Source organism: Leucoraja erinacea, chromosome 23 (genome assembly GCF_028641065.1).
Source record: "Leucoraja erinacea ecotype New England chromosome 23, Leri_hhj_1, whole genome shotgun sequence".
In the NCBI taxonomy this organism is placed as follows: domain Eukaryota; kingdom Metazoa; phylum Chordata; class Chondrichthyes; order Rajiformes; family Rajidae; genus Leucoraja; species Leucoraja erinaceus.
The window spans coordinates 24,021,879-24,047,101 of NC_073399.1; the positions used below are offsets into that span (position 1 = coordinate 24,021,879).

At 45.0% G+C, this 25,223-nt stretch overlaps 1 protein-coding gene across 2 annotated transcripts in view; it reads left to right on the forward strand.

Annotated features, from left to right (window-relative positions):
• LOC129708394 (caskin-2-like) overlaps window positions 1-25,223 on the forward strand; it is a 264,337-nt gene that overhangs the window by 193,640 nt on the left and 45,474 nt on the right. For both annotated transcript variants that reach the window (XM_055654104.1, XM_055654105.1), the window contains 7 exons: window positions 2,070-2,215; window positions 3,646-3,741; window positions 14,364-14,494; window positions 18,915-19,023; window positions 21,002-21,110; window positions 21,741-21,835; window positions 22,751-22,868. In XM_055654104.1, coding sequence (XP_055510079.1) covers window positions 2,070-2,215; window positions 3,646-3,741; window positions 14,364-14,494; window positions 18,915-19,023; window positions 21,002-21,110; window positions 21,741-21,835; window positions 22,751-22,868 — 804 coding nt within the window. The remainder of the gene's footprint in view (window positions 1-2,069; window positions 2,216-3,645; window positions 3,742-14,363; window positions 14,495-18,914; window positions 19,024-21,001; window positions 21,111-21,740; window positions 21,836-22,750; window positions 22,869-25,223) is intronic.

The following is a 25,223-nucleotide window of genomic DNA, read 5'->3' on the forward strand; positions in this document are numbered from 1 at the left end:
TCAGGCAGCAAACTATGGAGAGAGAATCCGCTGACCAGGTCAATGACAGATCATCATAGTTTTTTATTGATATATTTTGATTGTCATTTGCTCAAAAAATCATGTAGAAAATAGAGCTTTTAATTTTTTTTTGACATATTTACATTTAAAGCTTTTTACATTTCATTTTTTACCTTGTAATTGCTGAAGATTTGTTTCACATGCTGCATAATCTAAGACAAGTTGGTTAAATGTTTGTGCTGACCATTCCTTGGTTTGCTGCCCAAGTGAAATCTTCATTGTGAGAACTTCTTCACAACACCAAAGGCCACTCAGCCCATCAGATCCAGGTTCCTCTCAGCAGAGCAACCTCATCTGTTCCACACAGGAGGCCATTATGTGGAACAGATAACAGAATTGAGCTTTACTAAACTCCATGTATACACCTCCCTACTTTCATCAATCTCATTTGTCACCTCCTCAAAAAATTAAATTGTGTTAGTTACCTGCAACGTACACCGCTGGCTATCCCTCATTAACCTATTCTCTTCCAAATGGCAATAAATCATATCTTGAAGAATTCTCTCCAACCGTGTCCCTACCAATAGCGCGAGGCTCACTTGGCCTATATTTCCCTGGATTCTCTCTAGTCCTCCTTAAACAAAGGAAAAACACTGGATCATGTCCTCTGGGACCTCACCTGTGCTTAGAGAAAATTAGTCTGTGCTAAGATATGGAAATACAGGAATCCTCTTGGAAAGTTTTATCATGATCTTGGTAATATAAACCCAGGTTGATTTTTTCCTCTCGCTCTGAACTCACCTACACCTGTGCCAGATGCTGCAGGTCCTCTTCAGACCAGTGGAGGAGATAGGAACAGCTTATTCTTTGTTATAGACAATAGGTGCAGGAGTAGGCCATTCGGCACTTCGAGCCAGCACCGCCATTCAATGTGATCATGGCTGATCATTCCCAATCAGTACCCCGTTCCTGCCTTCTCCTCATATCCCTGACTCCGCTATCTTTAATGCTCTATCTAGCTCTCTCGTGATAGTATCCACAGAACCGGTCTCCACCGCCCTCTGAGGCAGAGAATTCCACAGACTCAGAACTCTCTGTGAGAAAAAGTGTTTCCTCGTCTCCGTCCTAAATGGCTTACCCCTTATTCTTAAACTGTGGCCCCTGGTTCTGGTCTCCTCCACCATCGGGAATATGTTTCCTGCCTCTAGCGTGTCCAAACCCTTAACAATCTTATATGTTTCAATAAGATATCCTCTCATCCTTCTAAACTCCAGAGTAACAAGCCCAGCCGCTCCATTCTCTCAGCATATGACAGTTCTGCCAGCACGGGAATTAACCTTGTAAACCCAAGCTAAACTCCCTCAATAGCAAGAATGTCCTTCCTCAAATTAGGGGACCAAAACTGCACACAATACTCCAGGTGTGGTCTCACTAGGGCCCTGTACAACTGCAGAGGACCTCTTTGCTCCTATACTCGATTCCTCTTGTTATAAAGGCCAACATGCCATTCACTTTCTTCACTGCCTGCTGTACCTGCATGCTTACTTTCATAGCCTGATGAACATGAACCCCCAGATACTGTTGTACTTCCCCTTTTCTCAACTTGATGCCATTTAGATAGTAATCAGCCTTCCTGTTTTTGATACCAAAGTGGATAACCTCACATTTATCCACATTAAACTTCATCTGCCATGCATCTGAATTATACTGAAAAAAAGTAATTTTGTCCGCTTCGATCCTGTCCTCTCTTCACCTTGGCTTAATGTACCCACCTTTGAGCCCTTCCACTGGAAACCTTAATCCATTTAACTCAGCTGTGAAAACTCTAATTAATCCAGCACCTTAACCTTCTGAGTCAGTTCGCATTCTGTGTAAGGAATGTCCCCGCAGATGGGAAAATGGACCATGTGAAACTCAAACACTGGCACAAGTCATTGGGGCAGAATGGTCTGATTCTGAATAGTACTTTTTTGGCGTTCATGCACTAATATTATGATTGAGCCCCTTCGCTCGTGCATGACTGTGTGCTGATGATGTTCTTCTTTGTGTCCGTTTGATGCACGGTAAAGGAATGCGACCGTTGCACTACGCAGCATGGCAGGGGAAGGTGGACCCCGTGAAGCTTCTTCTTCGTGCAGGAGCTGCGGTGAACCTGTGCTCGCAGGATGGGCAGATCCCATTGCACCTCGCAGCCCAATATGGTCACTACGAAGTGGTAAGTAAAGGATGCCCTCTCTGTTCCTGACATTGTCCTTGGCCGTGCCGTGCCCATTGTTACCAACTTTCTACCCAGATGTTGCCTGGATTAGAAGGTATTGGTTATAGGGAGAGATTGGATAAACTTGGATTATTTTCTCTAGAGCGTTAGAGATGAGGGAATCCTAATAGAAGTGTATAATACTGTGAGAGACATGGATAGTCCCTTTTTCCCAGGGGCATAGCTTTAAGGAAAAAGAGGAAAGGTTTAAAGGAGATTTGTGGGGGGCAAGTTTTCTCCCCCCCCCCCCCCCCCCCCCCCCCCATTCTTCTAAACTCCAGCGAGTGCAGGCCCAGTGCCGTCAAAGCTCATCATATGTTAACCCACTCATTCCTGGGATCAGTCATGTAAACCTCCTCTGGACCCTCTCCAGAGCCAGCACATCCTTCCTCAGATATGGGGCCCACAACTACTCACAATACTCCACATGCGGCCTAACCAATACTCCACAGCGCCTTATAGAGCCTCAGCATTACATCCCTGTTTTTGTATTCTAACCCCCTTGAAATAAATGCTAGCACTGTGTTTGCCTTCTTTATTACCGATTAGACTTACAGATGAACTTTTTGGGAGTCCTGCTCCCAAGTTAACACTAGTCAATCACAAACCAGACAAGGCTCAATTCCGTTACTGGGAAAACAATTTGAATGCTGATGTTATTGGAAAGTACTGCCAAAGTATCAATGTATGCTATTAAAATGGCTGTAACAGTTCTAGGATGATATTCAAGCAATGATGGTGTTGGGCCCAGATGTTGTTTGGGCTTGTTTGATGGCTGGTTTAGGTTGAACAGGATGCAGTGAGCACTGCCTGTCTTATTTGCCATTGACTAAGGATTTGCTTGGGGCCTACACTTGCAGTCGATGGGGACTAATTGTTTGCATGCTGAGCAACTCCATTCTTTGCTTATGTCAGTCAGTCAGAACAGGCAACAGGCCTGCAGGGACTTGTTTGTTTTCACACAGAGCTGTGTGCTTAAAGGTGAGTGTTGCCTTTCATCAAGAACAGAAAACAAATCTTTCCACTGCCTGAGGTCATGACTAGGGACAGAGAAACTAATCACACGAGACAAGGAGCTGCGGGCGGAGGGTGTGTGGCCCGGCCCACCAGGGTGAAGGGTGGGACATGGGAGCAAGCAGCACGTTAAAAGGGTGAGTGGAGTGAGTGCACTTGTTCACGCACTGTGTGTGGGAGCAGGGTCTTGTGACAAAAGATGTAATTGGAAAGCAAAGATTCTTTCTGGACATTTGAGATCTTTTGATTACAGTTGTACAGCCAAACATTGAAGCAGGAAAATGGCTTAAACTGGATTCTGATATTGGTAGTTTGTGTTTGGGCAGGGATGGTTGGCCTGGTGATGTCAACAATATCCATATCTTCCCTTGCAGTCCGAGATGCTCCTGCAACACCAGTCGAATCCCTGCATTATAAATAAGGCAAAGAAGACACCACTGGACCTGGCCTGTGAGTTTGGCAGACTGAAGGTAAGCTGCTCCCTCTGTTATTGAGCAGTTGAGATGTCAGTGACTAAGGATCAGGATTTCTTCAATGTCAAGCCCACAATTCCTGTTTCAATAGCAATCGAAATGCAGCAGGTTCTGTTCAGCAAAACGCAGATACACTTGGGGATTTGGTGGTGCGGAATAGCGTATTTTCTAGACCGTTTGTTGTTCTTCCTATTTGTTGCCCATCACACTGTTCTAGATGTTATTCAATAATACACTGCGTGGAACAGTGGCACAGCAGTAGAGCTGCTACTTCACAGCACCAGAGACCCAGGTTCGATCCTGGTTATGGGTGCTGTCTGTGCGTTGTTTGTACATTCCCCCTGTGACTGTGGGTTTTCTCCGGGGGCTCCGGTTTCATCCCACACACTGAAGATGTACAGGTGTGTACGTTAATTAGCTTCTGTGTATAGGGTGTGAAAGTGGGATGACATAGAACTAGTGTACGGGTGGTCACCATGGACTTGGTGGGCCGAAGGGCCTGGTGCCACACTGTACCTCTGAACTGAACGAAACTAAACTGCGTAAATTACAATATTTTCTGTTGAACCTGGTGCGATTTAAGCAGGAAGGGCCCAATGTGTTTCATGGGAGTGTGGGAACTTGGATCCATTGGGGGTTTCAAGGGGGTGCAACAAACATTTTTTTGATGAACCAGGTGATGATCCTTTGGGAATTCTAAATAGTCAAAGAGTGGAGTAACTCAGCCTGACCATTCAGTTATACCAGCACTATTCCACCACTAATCTTCAGTTAAATACTGGATTGTCCCACGTTTCAAATCATTGCTTGAAAGGCCAAAGTGTTGTAATTAAGAGAGGCTGCTGTATATGTGTGGGAACTGTGAGCCAGATGTTAGCAAAGGAAGTGCTAACAGAAAGGACATCAAAATGGGGGAAATGTGGGAATCACGAGAATCTCTGGACTGAGATGGGAGAAATGCGTAGGATCTTATATGAGGTGAAGAAATAGCAGGGATTGAGTATTTGAAGTATGCAGTGCGGTTGGGCTGTTAGGTTGAGATATGTGGAGAGAATGAAGAGGGAGAGTTCAGCCCTCTCCAGAATTCAAAAATGTAGATGAATAAGAAAGTTCAGTATGTCTCCATTAACCATATAACATATAACAATTACAGCACGGAAACAGGCCATCTCGGCCCTACAAGTCCGTGCCGAACAAATGTTTTTTCCCCTTAGTCCCACCTGCCTGCACTCATATCATAACCCTCCATTCCCTTCTCATCCATATGCCCATCCAATTTATTTTTAAATGATACCAATGAACCTGCCTCCACCACTTCCACTGGAAGCTCATTCCACACCGCCACCACTCTCTGAGTAAAGAAGTTCCCCCTCATATTACCCCTAAACTTCTGTCCCTTAATTCTGAAGTCATGTCCTCTTGTTTGAAACTTCCCTATTCTCAAAGGGAAAAGCTTGTCCACATCAACTCTGTCTATCCCTCTCATCATTTTAAAGACCTCTATCAGGTCCCCCCTTAACCTTCTGCGCTCCAGAGAATAAAGACCTAACTTATTCAACCTATCTCTGTAACTTAGTTGTTGAAACCCAGGCAACATTCTAGTAAATCTCCTCTGTACTCTCTCTATTTTGTTGACATCCTTCCTATAATTGGGCGACCAAAATTGTACACCATACTCCACATTTGGTCTCACCAATGCCTTGTACAATTTTAAAATTACATCCCAGCTTCTATACTCCATGCTCTGATTTATAAAGGCTAGCATACCAAAAGCTTTCTTTACCACCCTATCTATATGAGATTCCACCTTCAAGGAACTATGCACGGTTATACCCAGATCCCCCTGCATTCAACTGTATTCTTCAATTCCCTACCATTTACCATGTACGTCCTATTTTGATTTGTTCTGCCAAGGTGTAGCACCTCACATTTATCAGCATTAAACTCCATCTGCCATCTTTCAGCCCATTTTTCCAAATGGCCTAAATCACTCTGTAGACTTTGGAAATCCTCTTACCATATAAACCATATAACCATATAACAATTACAGCACGGAAACAGGCCATCTCGACCCTTCTAGTCTGTGCCGAACACGTATTCTCCCCTAGTCCCATACACCTGCATTCAGACCATAACCGTCCATTCCTTTCCCGTCCATATAACTATCCAATTTATTTTTAAATGATAAAAATGAACCGGCCTCCACCACCTTCACTGGAAGCTCATTCCACACAGCCACCACTCTCTGAGTAAAGAAGTTCCCCCTCATGTTACCCCTAAACTTCTGTCCCTTAATTCTCACGTCATGTCCCCTTGTTTGAATCTTCCCTACTCTCAGTGGGAAAAGCTTATCCACGTCAACTCTGTCTATCCCTCTCATCATTTTAAAGACCTCTATCAAGTCCCCCCTTAACCTTCTGCGCTCCAAAGAATAAAGCCCTAACTTGTTCAACCTTTCTCTGTAACTTAGTTGTTGAAACCCAGGCAACATTCTAGTAAATCTCCTCTGTACTCTCTCTATTTTGTTGACCAACTCTCGCTATTTTGTTGACATTAAATGTGTTTAGGACAAACATCCTAATTTATACTGATTCCTCAAAAAATAAATAAACCTAGAAGCAGTGTGTTTCATAAACTTTTTGGATGATGAGCGTGATTTAACGTTTTGCTCAAATGGATCCCAATCACATGCACCATTGTTAATGGCAAATAATCCATAATTCACAGCATCTGAAATTAAGTTCTTGCCTAGAATTCCACTTTAAATGTGAACACACCTTTCTCTTTCAGCTGCCACTTGGTTAAATCATCTGCAAATGGGAACTCATGTACTGATCATGCTCAGCTCTGGCCTCTCCACCACCTCTGTCAAACCCAACACTGCCTATGTTCTGCCTCATCGCTTTGTAGATACTTGTTGTCAATCCTGATGTGATGGGGCATTTAATGTCAGGGGTATCTTCTTTTGAATGACATGCTAAACCAAGGTCTTAGGTGAACATAAAGGATCCTTTGGTAACTACTGGGAAATAAAATAGGGTAACTATCCTTGAGATCTGGGCTAATATAAATAACAACAGCTAACTGAGAAGAGAAAACACAAAGCGATGGAGTAACTTAATGGGTCGGGCAGCATCTCTGGAGGACATGGATAGGTGGCGTTCAGGTCGGGACCCTTCTTCAGTCATGACCCAAACCATCACCTATCCATGTTCGCCAGAGATGCTTCCCGACCAACTAAGTACTCCAGTACATTGTGTCTGTTTTTAAAAACCTGTATCTGCAGTTTCTTGTAACTAGCAGCTAACTGACTACCAACTTATAGCTAATGAACGCTAGTTTTGCAAAATTGCTCCATTTGTTTAGATGACAATAGTGCATATGGTTCAGAAGAAATTCTGCTTTACAACCATTGTTTTATCTCTCCCTCCAAATTCTTTTTTCATCTGACTCTATTGTTAGTTGCGCCATCACTCCCCGAGTCCAATATAGTGCATTCAGGAGTCCAAATATCATGCATAGAATTCTATTTTGCTTATAACATATTTTTCCAAATTCTTAATTAAAAATGTCAGTTTTAAGGATACTTTCGGTCACCTAATCAAGGAACTATTACTTTAGCTCATCCTTCATTATTTTTGTGTATACTTCTGCAATAAACTCAATCATTTTAACCTTATAACCATATAACCATATAACAATTACAGCACGGAAACAGGCCATCTCGGCCCTACAAGTCCATGCCGAACAAATTTTGTTCCCCTTAGTCCCACCTGCCTGCACTCGTACCATAACCCTCCATTCCCTTCTCATCCATATGCCTATCCAATTTATTTTTAAAATATACCAATGAACCTGCCTCCACCACTTCCACTGGGAGCTCATTCCACACCGCCACCACTCTCTGCGTAAAGAAGTTCCCCCTCATATTACCCCTAAACTTCTGTCCCTTAATTCTGAAGTCATGTCCTCTTGTTTGAATCTTCCCTATTCTCAAAGGGAAAAGCTTGTCCACATCAACTCTGTCTATCCCTCTCATCATTTTAAAGACCTCTATCAGGTCCCCCCTTAACCTTCTGCGCTCCAGAGAATAAAGACCTAACTTATTCAACCTATCTCTGTAACTTAGTTGTTGAAACCCAGGCAACATTCTAGTAAATCTCCTCTGTACTCTCTCTATTTTGTTGACATCCTTCCTATAATTTGGCGACCAAAATTGTACACCATACTCCAGATTTGGTCTCACCAATGCCTTGTACAATTTTAACATTACATCCCAGCTTCTATACTCAATGCTCTGATTTATAAAGGCTAGCATACCAAAAGCTTTCTTTACCACCCTATCTATATGAGATTCCACCTTCAAGGAACTATGCACGGTTATACCCAGATCCCTCTGTTCAACTGTATTCTTCAATTCCCTACCATTTACCATGTACGTCCTATTTTGATTTGTCCTGCCAAGGTGTAGCACCTCACATTTATCAGCATTAAACTCCATCTGCCATCTTTCAGCCCATTTTTCCAAATGGCCTAAATCACTCTGTGGACTTTGGAAATCCTCTTCATTATCCACAACACCCCCTATCTTGGTATCATCTGCATACTTACTAATCCAATTTACCACACCTTCATCCAGATCATTGATGTAACTATGTCAAACCAAAGTCAAACTAACAGGTCTATAATTGCTAGGTTTACTCTTAGAACCCTTTTTAAACAATGGAACAACATGCACAGTACGCCAATCCTCCAGCACTATTCCCGTTTCTAATGACATTTGAAATATTTCTGTCATAGCCCCGGCTATTTCTACACTAACTTCCCTCAATGTCCTAGGGAATATCCTGTCAGGACCTGGAGACTTATCCACTTTTATATTTTTCAAAAGTGTCAGTACTTCATTTCCATTGATTATTAACAATTGCTACAGATGTACCATCCATTCCTATATTGCCCACATTTAGGCCCACATTTGTGGAAAAAACTCCAAAGGGAACAGTCCAGGGAAAACAGTCCCTCACTACTCAGCCTCCCTTATAACTCAAGTTCTGGCCTGGTAAAGTCCTGGTGCATCTTTTCAGCACCCTTTCCAGCTTAATGACATCCTTCCTACAACAGAGTGATCACACAGTACTCCAAATGTGGTCTCACCAATGTGTGTTATAGCTGTGTAGTCTCACCAATGTGTCTTGATTCCTTCTCTGAAGTAGCTGACCATGACCCTTAAACCACCATAGTCACAAACAAATTAAGTTTGAATGCTGCACATTTTTTAATTTTTTAAAATGTGCCCTAAATGTAATGGGTTCTGTCTTGCTACTGGCCTTGTACACTGCTGGACATTCCCATCCTCTGCTGTCATACATTCAGTTGGTCTCTGCTGCAGTTGGAGGGTTTACCGCAGCCTCTCTGTGCAGGTGTCATGTTCTTCAAGGAATGTGTGCAATTCAAATCAGCGATTTGTATCCTAGCAGTACGTTGCAGTAGATGGGTAACCTGACTTTACTACTTGTCAACGTTATAATCTTGATGTGAAAATAACCGTCATTTCTGACAGAAAGAATGAACTGGATAAATGCTGTAGGAATTGTGTGACAGACAGGGAGTCTCCAGACAGGAGATGAGGTGAATTTCAAGGAGTGAGCAAATAGAACCCTGTGAGCCAGTGGGTTGATTCAGTCACACACAATCACACACCATCAGAGATTCGATAAGTGAGAGGATTTGACTTCATTTGAACGTTTGTTTTATTTAAAGTCTACAAATGTCTCAATAATGTCAGCTGTGCCATTTGGAGAAAATTCATGGAAAATCGAATAGCAGCCAGCAAGGACTGGATGTTTAAAATCTCAATTCCTTTGAGCTCCTTTGAGCTGTGGTTAATCTTATCGGGTGGTCATCTTTGATTTTCGGAAAGACGTGATGTATATCAGGAAATATGGATGTAACAGTCAACCTGTCACGTTTTGTGTCGTCAAGTCAAGTCAAGAGAATTTATTGCCATGTGTCCCAGATAGGACAATGAATTCTTGCTTGTCAGTGGGGCAGTGCTTTTAAAAGGATGAAAGAATATTTAATAAGATAACACAGATTATCAGGCTGCATAGAGGCCTTGAAGTAGTTTAACCCCGTATCATAAAAGGAGGTGGCCATCTGGTCTCTGGCTCTTCAGCAACAATCAGTCGTGGAAGATTCTGTTCAATTCTGAATTTCTTTCTGCATCGGAAAAGACATATATTGTGTGTCCTTCCAGTAAGCGCTACACATCTTTTCAGTAACACTCTCACCCTGCTGATAGCACTCCCGTGGTTAGAAAACAGCATATTCTCTCAGTCAATGCCAATCCTCTCTCTCAATGCCATAGAACATATGCTCTTCAAATACTAAAGATGGTTCAATGAACTGATTATTCAATTGAAGAGTGTAAAATTCCTGCATTCAGGCTCCAGAATTAAAACCTTTAGTGGTCAAATAGTGGTCAAATAGACAATGTGACAGTGCAGTTTGGGTATTGGAGGTGTGAGCCTCAAATGCAAGTTTGTTTTTCATACTTTAGTTTAGTTTAAAGATACCACGTGGAAACAGACCCTTCGACCCACCGAAGAGAGACACAAAATGCTGGAGTAACTCAGCGGGACAGGCAGCATCTCTGCAGTGAAGGAATGGGTGACATTTCGGGTGGAGATCCTTCTTTAGATCTTCGGCCCACCGAGTCCACGCCGATCATCGATCATCCATTCAAACTAGTTCTGTGTTATCTCACTTTCTCATTCACTCCCTACACACAAGGGGCAATTTTATAGAGACTAAGTAACCAACAACCTCGAAACATTGATTGTTTCTCTTTCAAAGATTCTGTCTGGTCTTTTGAGCTGTTCCAGTGTTTTCTGTTCCTTCTTTCATGACTCCTGATTGTAGGATGGTACTGTATACTCCCTCCAACTCTTACAAGACAATGCATGTCAATAGCACCCATAGGTCATCTGTTAGTTGCAGGAAATGATGCTGAGTGGTCCAGTGGTAAGGCTGGAGTAATGAGGCAGCGTGAGTCCCTCAATATGTCAGCTTTTGCTTAGCTGATGTACACTCATCGCATAATCTCACCCCAGGATTTTAAAGCATGAACGTAGGAATTTCTTAGCGGGTGCTGTAAAATGGCAGGATCATCTTGCAAAATAGGCTGGTAGTAATGCACCACATGGCATGATTCAATGAAGAACTGGACCAGTATTTATCCTTCATTGATTCATTGCGTCACCTGAGTAAATGTCGCTGTACCCAATTTGACTGGTACACTTTCCTATATTGCCATTTAGGCGATATTTGTAGTATTATTTCCTGCCTGCGAGTTATTTTGGGATGTTTACTCCTGGAATAAAAATGCCACACTTTCTTTGAGGCTCACGTGAATAGGATTCTTTAGAAATAACAGAGATTATAGAGTCATAGAGTCATAAAGTGATACAGTGTGGATACAAACCCTTCGGCCCAACTTGCCCACACCGGCCAAGGGTGAGAGGCAGTGAGCAACATATCCTGGGTGTTTGGAAAAATTCATTTGGAAAAATAACCTATTATGCAAAAACACAATGTCAGGACCCAGGTTGTCTATTATAAGTGTAGGAAGGAACTGCAGTTGCTGCCTGTTGAGTTGAGTTACCCCAGCTTTTTTTGTCTATTATAAGGATTGTTAAGAATCGACTGTTCCATTTTATGGTTGTTTGGCCCTTCAAATCCTTGCCTATGTGTTTTTCATTCTCCTGCCATCAATTCCCCAAAGCCATCAATAAGAGAAAAGGTTACAGCCTTTGTTCTATTGAGCAGTCTGACCGCACTGCGTGCAAATGCATTCTTGGCTGTCAAAGTCTGATCCTTCCACAATTTATACAGGTTCCCCCGTGCTCAATTTATTTCACTATATGATGAAATTCTGCACAATTTTTTACTTGTCATCGGTGACTAAATTAGACTCCAGTGAGTTAAACTAATGTTAACCAGATTGACCATGTGTGCCGTGCATATGGTAGCTCAATGCTTTCTACATTGTTTAATTATTTGTGGGTGTATGTGAAATGAGGGGTACTGCCAGTCTGTGCAATTAGTTGTGCAGGAAACTGACAAAATATCCTTAGCTATAGCTATTACTTTAGCCTTTACCATTGCTCTTGTCCCAATTGCATTTCAGCACACACATCATGACTTGTTGTGTAGTCATGGAACAGCTTTCTCTCTCTCATGCTCTGCGATTAGGCACTGGCTAACACTGGCCTCTGGATCTACTGGCCCTTTGCTTTAGTTGACTGGGTTTTTACCTGAGGCCTGGACTGCATGTGGCAACTGGCTGTTTGGCTGTGAGTGTGTCACACAGAAGAAGAACACATGAAAATCAAAAGTCAAATGCAGAAATCTGAAAGAAAAACAGAAATTGGTGGAAACCCTCTGCAGTTCAGACGCTACCTGTGGAAAGAACAGTTAATGTTTCGAGGCTAAGACCCTTCTAATGTTATTACTCTTGCCACAGATGCTGCCTGACCTGCTGAGTATTGCCAGCATTTTGGTTTGTTTCAGTCGATTTCATTCCTAATTCAATGCAAATATACATTGCAGAGTTTGCCACACTCCTATGGTACTTAGGAAAATGTGAGGTATCTTAAAGGGAATTATTCGGTCCCATCAGTACTAACCTGTGACTTTTATCACTTCAAGGCTTTAAACCACAGTGACCTTGACAGTGTATTGCAGTTCGTTGAACTACTTCTGCCAAGAAATACAAGTTGTATATTTCCACTCTCTGCTCTCCCACCACCACTTCCAAGCGCCCCATCCCCTCTAGTTTTCCGTATGAGATGAGCCGTCGGTTAGAGGGATGGTTGTGCGCAGCTGGGTCATCGGACACACAACTCTGATTCACCATGCATTTACCCTGGCCTCATTCCAGGCAGTCACAGAACATGAATCATTTTACTTGTCTCCCTGAATGGGATGAAATTTGAGTTGGAGAAGACACACCTGGTGCCATATTCTTGGCAACTAGTAACCCTGACATCAACAGGATGGAAGACTGTAACGTTGGCCTTTAATGCAAGAGGAGATGTGTACAAGAGTAACCATCACTCCAATTAAATAGGGCACTGGTGAAATATTATATACAGTTCTGATCTCTCTACCCACAGATGGATGTACTTACATTAGAGGGAGTGCAGGGAAGGTTCCCCATGTTGAATCCGGTATGTCCACTTGTTGGACAGAATGGCCTTGGAGGTCAGATTCAGGCAACCTCACATCACTGACAGCTAATCTCTGGTAGTGATCAATTGTGTTTGGCACCAGCTGAAGTTGGATCTGGATAGTCCTGCAGTTAAATGATCCAGAGGTACTTGCCAGCAAGGCTCGACTCTCAGCACGGGTTAATCTATCGTCATGGGAACACCAGAAAACAGATGGTTTTATCAGATAAGCAAGGAAACAGGGCAGTTAACCTTTTAGCCCAGCTTGGGAAGAGCATAGTCCAGATCAACATAAGGCAGAATGGACTTCCAATGTAACTCGTGCATTTCTAGTTCAACGTTACTATCTCAGTAAATTCCAAACAGCTGGAGAAGTGCTGTTGAAGTCGAGACATTCTATTATGTCGGAAATATGTCAGTCAGTTGATGTAAGATAGCACAGTCAACAGTGAAGTGATTGACATTGGTTTAGCTGTCGGCTGGGATGTTGTTCCCAGCCCTGAAAACAAATGCCTCTTACTCCTTGAATGCCCACAAACATTTGAGTGAGCTGATGGGGCTTCAGTTTGATGTCTTATCTGAAATGTGCTCCAGAGGAGAAGTTGAACCCACAACGTCTGGCCCAGAGAGGAGAATGGGAGCATGACCTTCGCTGAGTGTGGGGGAGTGATGTTGAGATATGCAGAGGCAGGTATTTGAAGAAGAGGTTTGGAGGAGGTGGGGATAATTGGAATGGAGGAGAGCCTGAAGAGTAGGGTTGAACAAAGACCCAGCCTTTCAGGGTGGATGAACATGCCCCTTCAGGTGATGAGATTACAGTAACATGATGGCATAAATCAAACACCAGTCTTCTGTAAACCACAGTTTGGTAGGGTGGCGTGGCGGTAGAGTTGCTGCCGCACAGCGCCAGAGACCCAGGTTCCATCCTGACTACGGGTACTTATCTGTACGGAATTTGTACATTCGCCCCACGACCCAGCGTGGGTTTTCTCTGGATCTTTGGTTTCCTCCCACACTCCAAAGACGTACAGGTTTGTAGGTTAATTGGCTTGGTATAGATGTAAAAAAAAATCATCCCTAGTGTGTGTAGGATAGTGCAAGTGTGTGGGGATCGCTGGTTGGTGCAGACTCGGTGGGTCAAAGGTCCTGTTTCCGCTCTGTATTTCTAAACTAAACTAAACCAGTTGCAAATATTATCCAGAGTTCCTAGTCCTCCAGGTTTGACAACTCTAACTGCAGGCTTCATGAGTAACATCTAGGTCTTATTCGATATTGAAGTTCAGCCAGGTCCATATTGGTTTTGGTCTGAATGGTATTGTGTCCACAATGGATATTGTTAATCTCTCAATGGCTCTGATGTGATTTTCTCTCCCTTGCCTCACTCCTCAGGTCGCCCAGCTCCTGCTGAACAGTAACATGTGTGTCGCCTTGCTGGAGGGTCAGTCCAAAGACAGTGCCGATGCCAACTTCACCACGCCACTGCATCTGGCTGCAAAGAATGGGCACAAGGACATTATCAAGTACTGCCTTTCATTTTAATGCGCAAACCTGTTTTTAGCCCTGATATAAGATGCATTTTGTCTGGGGTTAAATACATGGTCAGTGTCACTCGCAAGCCTGGATGGCTCAGTAAAGCAATTCAAGGGGTTGTTTAGCTGGTTCAAGAATTGGAGTACCTGTGAGTTGAGTTCATATGGTTGGCCACAGTCTCTCTATATACAGAAGAAATAGAACCATTCAGCCCCACATGTCTGTTCTGCCATTCAATTAGATTATAGCTGGGCTTTCACCTCAGCTTTCTTCTTCGCCTGTGGCTGAGAGTCCTGATAGGTTTTCACTGTGCAAACTACAGGTCTTACAATTATATGGAATTTGCAGAATCACCTCCCACGTGCCATCCATCCACCTGTTCCCTCACTTACTGACTTAGCTTCTCTGATGTCCACAATCCCCCTCCACACCTTCTCCATCTCTTTACATTCCTCCCAACTGTGAAATGTCCCTTAAAACTTCCTCTTCTGATCAACTATTTGATAATTGGACCATGTTGTCCAGTTGCTTGATCTGAAACCAGCAGATGCATATGACTGCAGAAGGTGTTCTCAGGTGGTCGAAGTGATCCGGGCAGACTGATGGACAATTGCTGTTGTGTGAGACTTATTCTTTTGTGCGAAGCACCACAAAAATCCTCCAGAGTTAGAGAAATTAATCTGATGGTCTCTGCACATGATGTGTTACAATGAGTGTCGACAATGTCTGCGCTTGAAATGAGCTCAGATGCGTTGCATTTTTAAAAGTTCTGCACTGTCCCATCAGATGCTCCCAGTGCAGCCACAGTGTGGGTTGGATGCAGAGTTAGTCTGCATCTACACTAATCCAGCAAAGGCCGTGAATCGCAGCTCAGGTTGGATGTAGATTGATGCTCTTGTGCACCTGCTTGTGTGTAACTAACAAGGATGTGTCAACCTTATATCTTGCTGTCAAATTGCACTCACAATGCCATTGATTTATGGTCAGTTTGTCAGTGCAAGGCTCCAATTCCTTGGATGGAATCTACTGTAACACTCGACCCCCTGAGCGCATATTGTCATTTCCCTCAGGGGGGAGGGGAATGCAGAGGGGTTCAGGACCGCCCTCCCTATAACAGCTGCTGTTGTCCTTTGTGCATTAGCATTTGACGAGGTAGCAGCAAGATTCTTCCCCAGCGGTCAGACAGGACTTTAGGCATAGCTTCCCAGACAGCAGCCCGTTAAATTATAAAGAGATTTACTGTCGACCCTGACTCCTACCAGTCAGGGTGCCCCATTTCATGCATCCTCTGGCTTTCCAAAGACCTGGCCTCTTGCCAGGTACCTCAGACAATTTCTTCTAGTTAGGGAATCATACAGCACAGAAACTGGCCCTTCAGCCTTCTATGGCCATGCTGACCATCAGGTTCAAATCTACGTGATCCCACTCACCACCACTTGCTCCGAAGCCTTCTTTGCCTGGGCTCGTCTGGGCCCTTTGTGAACCCGTGAAAGTTCCTACCTTCATCACCCAGGCAGGTGTTGAGCTCCAGTCCCCCACTGCCCTCTGGTGAGAAAACTTTCCTCATCACCTCTCCAATGATGAGTCTAAAACTCTAAAGCTTTTAACCCTTTAGCAGAGGCCTCATTATTTTACACCCCACACTTTCTTCCCCCTCAGCCTCTTGCGCCCCAAAGAAAACAACCTCAACCTATCCGGTCTCTCCACATTGAGGCTGGAATTGGTCTGAGTTTAGTCTCATGGAATCTGCTTGTATTTTTCTCATCCATTCACCTGGTCATTTCATCAATCATTATGACAGACTTTGGATCCATATTTATTTAATGACTTGAATCTAACCCCCCCCCCCCCCCCCCCCCCCCCCCCCCCCCCCCCCCCCCCCCCACCCCACCCCCACCCCATCCTCTAGCTATTGTGGTTTGAATCTTTTTCCAGATTAATAGTCCAGGTCACTGACTACTCTTCCAATAACTTCTGCAGTGGGCAGATATCATAGTGGTGGATAATATTGAAGAGACTTTTTCGTTCGCAAGCTGAGGACATCTAAAATAATTTCACAGAGAGTGAAGCACTGTTTAAAGTGTGTTGGCATTGCTCTGCAGGAACCGTATCAGCAAATTTTCCCCAGCAAGATCCCACAACCTCAGAATGAGAGTGATCGGATTTTATCTTACATGTTGGCTGAGGGCCAGGACACTATTCTGTGAAATAACATTCGGGGATATTTCATGCTCTGCTGGAAGAGCAGACTTCAGCCATCTGGAAGCGTGGATGGGATGCGGAGTTGCAGGGATGGAAGTGAGGGGTGCCGAGGTGTGGGCATTGGTTGTGGTTGAGACTACTTGGTGACCTGGCTGCCAAATCTGGGGAGTCTATGAACTGCTCCCCATATCCCTCACTCAGGCCTGGTTGGATATTTCAGTGCTCAAATGCCCAGAGCTGCCCTATTAAAAAAACTATTGTAATCATCTTCTTGATGGTCAGAAGTAGCGATCACAGTATTCCCAGCACATGTTCCATGTGGAGCAGAACCAGGGAGAGGCTGATAAATGTTCACTTTATCTGCTCAGATATATAATCAGAACAAGGTATGAACCACCGAAGAAGTGTTTAACTCTCTGTCTCAGTGGGCTTTAACACTGCCAAGGGGGCTCTTGCTTTTATCAGCTTCAGGGCAGCTTTAATGAGATTTGTAATGTTGATGTTAAACAGTAATGAGGTGAGACACTCACAGCTTTACAGAGGCGTTAGTCTAATGGAGAATGTTAATTAGCTTGCAGCCTTCAGTCACCACATGTCTATTAGCAGAGGATCCATTGTGGATCTTGAGTAAGTGGAGCAAAGCACTCTGTGTGTAAACAATGTTCTGCATGCATTATGCACCAAGCATCAACATATCGCATCCACATCTACAGTTAGTGGTGTACATATTTATTATTGCACACAGGATTCGGAGCAGATGGATAAGGTAGCTGCTGAACAAGAAATCTATGGAGGCATAATTTTAGAATAATGGGTCATGTCTTTAAGATGGAGATGAGAAGGAATGTTTTCCTTCCATGGGGGTTGTAAACCCTACACTGCCAGTAGAGGTAGAGTTGCTGTCTTACAGCGCCACAGACCCGAATCTAAGTCAAAGTCAAAAGTATTTGTAGGTCGATCCTGACTACGTTGCTTGTCTGCACGGAGTTTGTACGTTCTCCCCTGACCTGCAGGGGTTTTCTCGGAGATCTTCGGTTTTCTCCCACAACCCAAAGACGTACAGGTTTGTAGGTTAATTGGCTTGGTATAAATGTTAAATTGTCCCTAGAGTGTGTAGGGTTGTGTTAATGTGCGGGGATCGCTGGTCAATGCAGACTTGGTGGGCTGAAGGGTCTGTGTTTGCGGTGTATCTCTAAACTAAACTAAACTAAACTAAAACTCCAGAGAGCTGTGGAGGTGAGCCACTTTGGTGCATGGTAGTGCTGTTGTTTCCTCTGCTATTCGCTCTCTCCTTCCATATGTAGCAGTGGCGTGTTGCAGTGGAGAGCAGTGTTTTCAAGAGAGTTAGATTTAGCTCTTAGGGCTAACGGAATCGAGGGATATGGGGGGAAAAAAAAGCAGGAACGGAGTACTTATTTTGGATGATCAGCCGTGATCATATTGAAAGGCAGTGCCGGCTCGAAGGGCCAATTCCTATTTTCTATGTTTCTCTGGTGCCTCTGCCAATGCCTCGGGGTCTGTGCTCCTCACTTCGTGAAGTGCCTTTGATCTTCGAGAACGGAACCTCTGTGCTCACCTCACAAATGGTCGCACTGCGATCCCCATGCACCCGTCAACGCGAGAGCATGATACATTTAGTTCACGGGACTCTCACACGATCTCCCTGTGGTGGGCCTTGCTCCTCTTCACCACAGGGTCTTCCTGCGCATGCTTTTAATGGGAATTTCTCAGTGCATTCCTGGTGCATCTTGTTTTGTGCGGGCATCCCCTTGCCTGCTTTTGGCATAGGATCCCTTCGCTCTGGCATTCACTTATCCCTTTCGGTGTAGTCCTCTTGCCCCTCTTGCTACGGAGCCTTCTTGTACCCACCTCTCAGTGCACTGTGTTTGCTCTTTGTGGATTTGTGTGCCCGTCCTCTGCCTGAGATACCACGCACCCTCGCTCTGCAGTGAAACCCTGTGCCCTCTCCCCGAGCTCTTTCATTGCACACTTTCCATTATCACCCCTTGTGCCCTTTCTGCCAAGATGACTCGCGCACTGTCAGAGGCTCCCTCACCACAACATGTCCTTGCACACTATCACAATAGTCACTCCCTCCACCCCACTCCTTTAGCTCCCCTGCACGTTGTGCTGGGTGAATCTCCGAAGAGTAACTCCACACGTGTTCCCCGAGCCCGGCTAACCCTGCCGTTCTTCTCTCTGTTCCAGGTTGCTGATCAAGGCTGGGATCGATGCCAACAGGGTGGCTAAAACAGGGACAGCATTGCATGAAGCAGCACTGTGTGGCAAGACTGAAGTGGTCCGACTGCTGCTCGATGTAAGTCTGCATGGGGTAAACTCTGGTAAAGTAAATCAACAGTGCCCTCCAAGCTCCACAGACTCAGCTGTCCAAGCTGAGTTCCTCAGAGAGGAGCCTTCAATTGTTCATTGGCCTCCAACACCCTCACCTACACCAGCCCTACATCTCCCAATAGATCATTGTCCTTGGATCACTCTGCGGTCTACTTCAAAGTGACTCCATAACCACTTTCAGCTCCCTCCCCACTTCTCAAACCTCCTGTCCCTCTGTTGTTCCCATCTGTAACCACCCTCCTTATTTGGTTCCACTCTTCCATTCCTATCAGATTCCAGAATTTGCACCCTTTTGTTCTCTACATCACTCTTCAGCCTTCTTTCCTACACTTATTGCCTATCAACCCCTCCTCACCTGGATCTACCTTCCGCTTGCCAGCTCTTGCCTCACCCCTCCTCCCTACCGCTTGTTACTGGCAACATCCCCGCTACTCTTTCAGCGGAGATGAAGGGTCTCAACCCAAAACATTAACTGCCCATTTCCCTCCGCAGATGCTGCCTGACCTATTGTATACCTCCACCAACTATCCTGTCTTTGCTTCAGATTCCAGCATCTGCAATCTCTTGTGCCTCGGACTTGTACACCAATCGTTCCCTTCAGTGCCTCTACCTTAGACCTTCAGTGCCTTCACATTGGACCTTCAGTGCCCATTCTCACTCTTTCCTCACCTTTAATGATTAATGAATCAAGAGGTTTTAATATCCTTTACACCCAGTCAATTAGATTTGAAGTGTGGCACCTATTACAACATCGGAAAAGGCAATTGTGAACACAACACATTCCTGCAAAACCCCTATGTGATCCCCAGAGGATCTGCTTGTAAAATCAGTTTAATTTAGTTTATTAGATAACCAGACATAACAGTGCAAGCGTAAGTACAGAGTGCAACCTATACAAAGTCCACAGTAAATAGTAGCTGAGGCTGTGTTGTGGTTAGGAGTCTGATGATTGATGGGGAAAAGCTGCTCTTGAATCTTAAATGAACGGTTCTCAGGCTCCTGTACTTACTTCCTGAAGGTAGCAACAAGATTAGCATGTGACTGAGGTGGTGTGGGTCTTCGATGTTTTTGTCTGCTTGTGTGAGGCGATGCTACCTGTAGATCCCTGCGATAGTATGGGAGGTCTATACCCATGATGGTCCGGGCAATGCCCACCACTTTCTGCAGCCTCCTTTGTTCTTGGAGGTTGGAGTCACTGAAGCAGGTCGTGATGCAACCAGTCAGAATACTCTCTACTGTACGCCTGTAGAAGTTTGATAATCTCCTCAATCTTATGAGGAAGTAGAGGCAGTGTATAGCTTACTTTGTAATTGTTTCAATGTGCTGGGCCCAGGATATATCTTCAGAGATATGGTCCCAGGACATAACTCTGTGACATTGTTGATGCCCTTTACATGGTGACTCTTTGCATACTCTGTGTATGGTATGCAAAACAAAGAATTTCACAGTGACATGTCACACGTGATAACAAAGTATCAATCAATAAGTCAGGGCTCAGGATTTATCATGGGACTCTGGTGCTGTGAGGGAGCAGCTTCCTCCCTGCATTTGCAGTAAGGTGTGAGGGGCATACAGCTTGCCCAGTGACCGTATACAAGGAGAGGGTCATTGAGCAACCCAGGCCAGTTTGCCAGTAGCTGGGCAGCTGCCAACTTGCCAACCATTCAGCAGAATGTGTCTGTCAGATATAAATCAATATTTTGGCTGGCAGAAGCACCATCCTCAATCCCCTCAACCATCCTCTCCCCACTACATGTCATGCTTTTCCATCTGGAATTAATTGGAATTAGCGCTGGTGTGTCACCACAGAGCTTCTGTTAGTTCCATGGGGCGAGTGGGGAGTGATGGGGGAAATGGCTGAGGGAGTTGGAGGGAGGGCTGAAGAGGTTCGAACCTTGCCTCGTCATTCATCTTTACTCTCCCGCACCCCATTCCTTGCACAGGCGGGCATTGACGTCAGCATCAGGAACACCTACAGCCAGACAGCCCTGGACATTGTCAACCAGTTCACCACCTCGCAGGCAAGCAAAGAGATCAAGCACCTACTGAGAGGTAAAGAGGGGAGGGTCAGAGGTCTGTAGGCTTGTCAAGCACGCTCCCGGGGGACCGTGGGGATGGGGCTTTTGAGATAGTGCTGAGAGAATGCTGGAATGGAACTGCGGGAATGTTGAGATGGAGCACGGGGCTGTTGGCAGTGTAATAAGTCAATGTGTGGAATAGACGCAAAATGCTGGAGTAACTCAGTGGGACAGGCAGCATCTCAGTCTGAAGGGGGGGCTCAACCCGAAACATCACCCATTCCTTCTCTCCAGGGATGCCGCCTGTCCCGCTGAGTTGCTCCTGCATTTTGTGTCTACCTTTGGTGTAAACCAGCATCTGCAGTTCCTTCCCACACACTAAATGTGTGGGATGTTGGGATGTCCCTGTGAGAAGAGTGTTGGGATGTTGGGAGTGTGATGTGGGATTTGGGGAACAGAAGTGGGAATATTAACCGCCTCTTACAGAAGATTATAAAAGCATCACGTGGATTCTTAGAACTGACTAAAGCGTGTAATAGACAAATAACAAGCTGCCAAGCCGTCCACTCCAACCAGCGAGATGCTCTGTGCTGCGGGTGCCCAGGGAGTGGGCGTCTCACTCTTTCATGCCTCCTCTCATTATCTGACTTTCTCTTTCCGACAGAGGCCTCGGGAGTTCTCCAGGTCCGAGCCCTGAAGGATTGTTGGAATATTCACGACCTCACCTCGCTCAACATCAGGGCAGGCGATATTATCACGGTGAGCAGCCCTGGCATTGCGTGACCTGCAGCAGGTCGGATGTACATCAACCTACCTGTGAGCCTCGGCTCGGTGTAATCCCAGCCCCAGTGCAACCTGTATTGTATATACCTGATATTGTTCCCATATTGTATATACCGAACATATTACATCAAAGTGCATGGATACAAAATGCTGGAGTAACTCAGCAGGGCAGGCAGCTCTCTGGAGAGAAGGAATGGGTGACGTTTTGGGTCAACACCTTTCTTCGGACATCAAAGTGCATGCCTCTTTGTATACTACACATCATAACAATTCTCCAGGGTATATTTCAGAGAATAGCAGGCTCCCTATGTACATAACAGGGTTCCCTGTCTATATTATATGAAATAGCACGCACCATGCCTGTATTACACAAAATAGCAAGCCTCTGCCTGTATTACAGGGGATCTGAGCTCCCTCAGTATATTACTATTAATAACATCCCCCCCCCCCCCCCTATCTATATATTACTGAGAGCAGCAGGCCTCTTTCTGTACTACAGGCACCAATCGGCTCCTTGTGTATATTATAGGCTATAACAGGCCACTGCCTATACTGCAGTCTCACTACATATTCCACAGCATGTAGCATCCTTTGGTGCACCAGACCAGGCCTGCTGTGAAGCTCATATTTATTTGGAGTAAACTTGTGCCTCTATTAAATGGATTAACAGCAGTTTCTCTTGTATCCCAGTGTATTCCAGGCTGCCCTTGGGTAGAGAGAGTACTTGACTGTGTATTCAGTGGCAGCTTCCTGTGGTATGACAATTACAGTCGTAAACTCTCACTATATCACGCTCTGCTCAGTCAGTGCAGCTACCTTCCTCTGTGCCACCAACACTTCCTTGACTGTCTGCGGTCAGTGACTTGGTCTGTCGCTCTCTCCCTGTGGCAGGTTCTTGAGCAGCACGCTGATGGGCGCTGGAAGGGGCACATTCACGACATCCAGAAGGGGACGGACTGCGTCGGCTATTTCCCCCCATCCATTGTTGAGGTGATCAGCAAGCGATCAGGTCAGTGCTCTTGCCCAGCCAGGGCGGGGGAAAACATTATTCACTCTCACACAGGTGTTCTGGATCCTGCGATGTAATCACATTCAGGTATAAGATGGCTAGACTTTTGTTGGATACTGATGTAGAAGCTAGTGGAAACGGACTGTGATGTAGATTAAATGGAACTGAATCCAATACTCGGTGCCTGCTGGGGATATAAAAGGATGCAATTTGTTTCCATTGTAAGGATATCAATTTGGGACTAAGTTTTCGGATGTAGCCTAGTTAAGTCCAGTCATCTGCACAAGTGCAGTGCAATACAGCTACAATGAAAATGTCGCTTGCAGCAGCAGCAGCAGCACAGGCACATAGACTCAGACAACACACAAAAACACAAATTATACACAATTTACACACATATTCTTCAAGACAATAAAAGGAAAGAAATTGTGCAAAAACACAACATTAGTGTATAAACATAATTAGAAAAACAAGCCCACAGTCGTGCAGGAGGTGATCCGTAGTGTTTCATTGTCGAGGTAGGATTAGGGTTGCGTAGATCCGTTCAAGAACTTGATGGTTGCAGAAAAGTAGCTGTTCCTGAACCTGATGATGTGTGAGTTCAGGCTTCGGTGCCTCCTGTTGAATGGTAGCAGTGAGAAGAGGGTATGGCCTGGATTCTTGATGACAGAGGCCGCCTTGTTGATGGGCAGGGAAGGACAGTGTCCTTGATGGACTGAGCTGAGTCCACCAAACTGTGCAGTCCCTTGCTTTGGAATTGCTGTATCAGGCCCTGATGCAACCAGTCAGGTCACTTTATACCATGCCTTCGTAGAGGTTTGTTGGCATTTTCAGTGACATGCCGAATCAAAGAAGGTTGTGACGTTGCCACACCTTCTTCGTAGTTCCTTCTGTGTGCTGGGCCCAGAAAAAAGTCATCTGAGATGTTAATGCCCTGGAATTTGAAGCTGCTAACTCACTCCAACCCACTAATAAAAACAGGTGTGTGGTCTCCTGACTTACATTTCATGAAGCCAGCAGGATGAGTTTCTGAGGCTCCTGTCATCTCAGTAGCCTGGCAAGGATCAAGTGTCCCATTTGGCCACTGGCCAGGCTGGCTACCCGAGCCCCAGAGTTGCCAATGCATCCATTCCCAACTCATTGAAAGGTGCAGCCCCTGATGTGGTCTGGCAGAAGAGTAGGAGAACCAGCTCAGAGTCTGAACTGGGAACGGCCTTCATCCACTCTGCCTGGGCCCCAGGGATCACTTAATCCTCAGAGTTACCTTGGCCTGGGGACCATGGACCAGAAACCCAGGGCTGTGATTAACCTGGTCTAATTGTCTTGCTCCCATGTCTCAATCACGTTCTTATGCAGTTGCAGCAAAAAAAAAAAAAAAAAAACTGCCAGGAAATAGACAGGCAATCTTTCATCATTGTGACCTTTCTTCAGACTCCCTCCATAGATGCTGCCTGAGCCGCTGAGTTCCTCCAGCAGTTTATTTTATTGCTGATATCCAGTCGCAGTTGTATAAAATATTGGTTGGACTGCACCTAGAGTATTGTGTACTATTGTGGTCAACACACTACAGGAAGGATGTAGCAAACATGTATTATATGGTGTCACAGTATTGCTGGGGACAGGTCTCCCACTGTACAGTGGTGTACAGTGGTGGGGACAGGTCTTCCACTGTATAAAACTGGGGTGCAACGGGTCTGTCACTGTATAACACAGGTAGAGTACTGGTGGGTCGAGTCTGTCAGTATATAACATGGGCATCATTGGTGAGGATGTATCTACCCCTGTATTACACTGGGATATTTTGTATTGGGGAATTCTGGGAAAGGGAACAAGAATTGGGAGGACCAGAGGTGAGAGGGAGAGAGAGGAAAACACAGGAGGTAAAGATTACTTGAAATTGGAAAATGTACTGTTCATACCTTTAGTTGCATTGGTGACCTAATCCCCTGTTTGGACCATTCTCCCTGCTATGTGCAACTGTGTTGCCCTTCATCGTCAGATGGTTTAACAATGAATAGTAGTGTCACCTCTGAGTTGATACCGGCTGTCATTCGACTAGTTTGAAGCAAAAGTTAGTAGGGGTTGAACGGCTCACTCACAAAAAGGGAACGTGAATTGATTCAGTTCAAGTCCTCAGGAGATTCTATAGATAGAGCTCTAGGGGCTAGTGGAGTCATGGGGGGAAGGCAGGCATAGGTTATTGATTGGGGACAATCAGCCATGATAACAATGAATGGCGGTGCTGGCTCGAAGGCCGAATGGCCTCCTCCTGCACCTATTTTCTATGTTCCTATGAGAAACATGAACTATTAGTCAAATAATCTATGGTGGCAGGGATTGTTGAGAGGAAAGTAG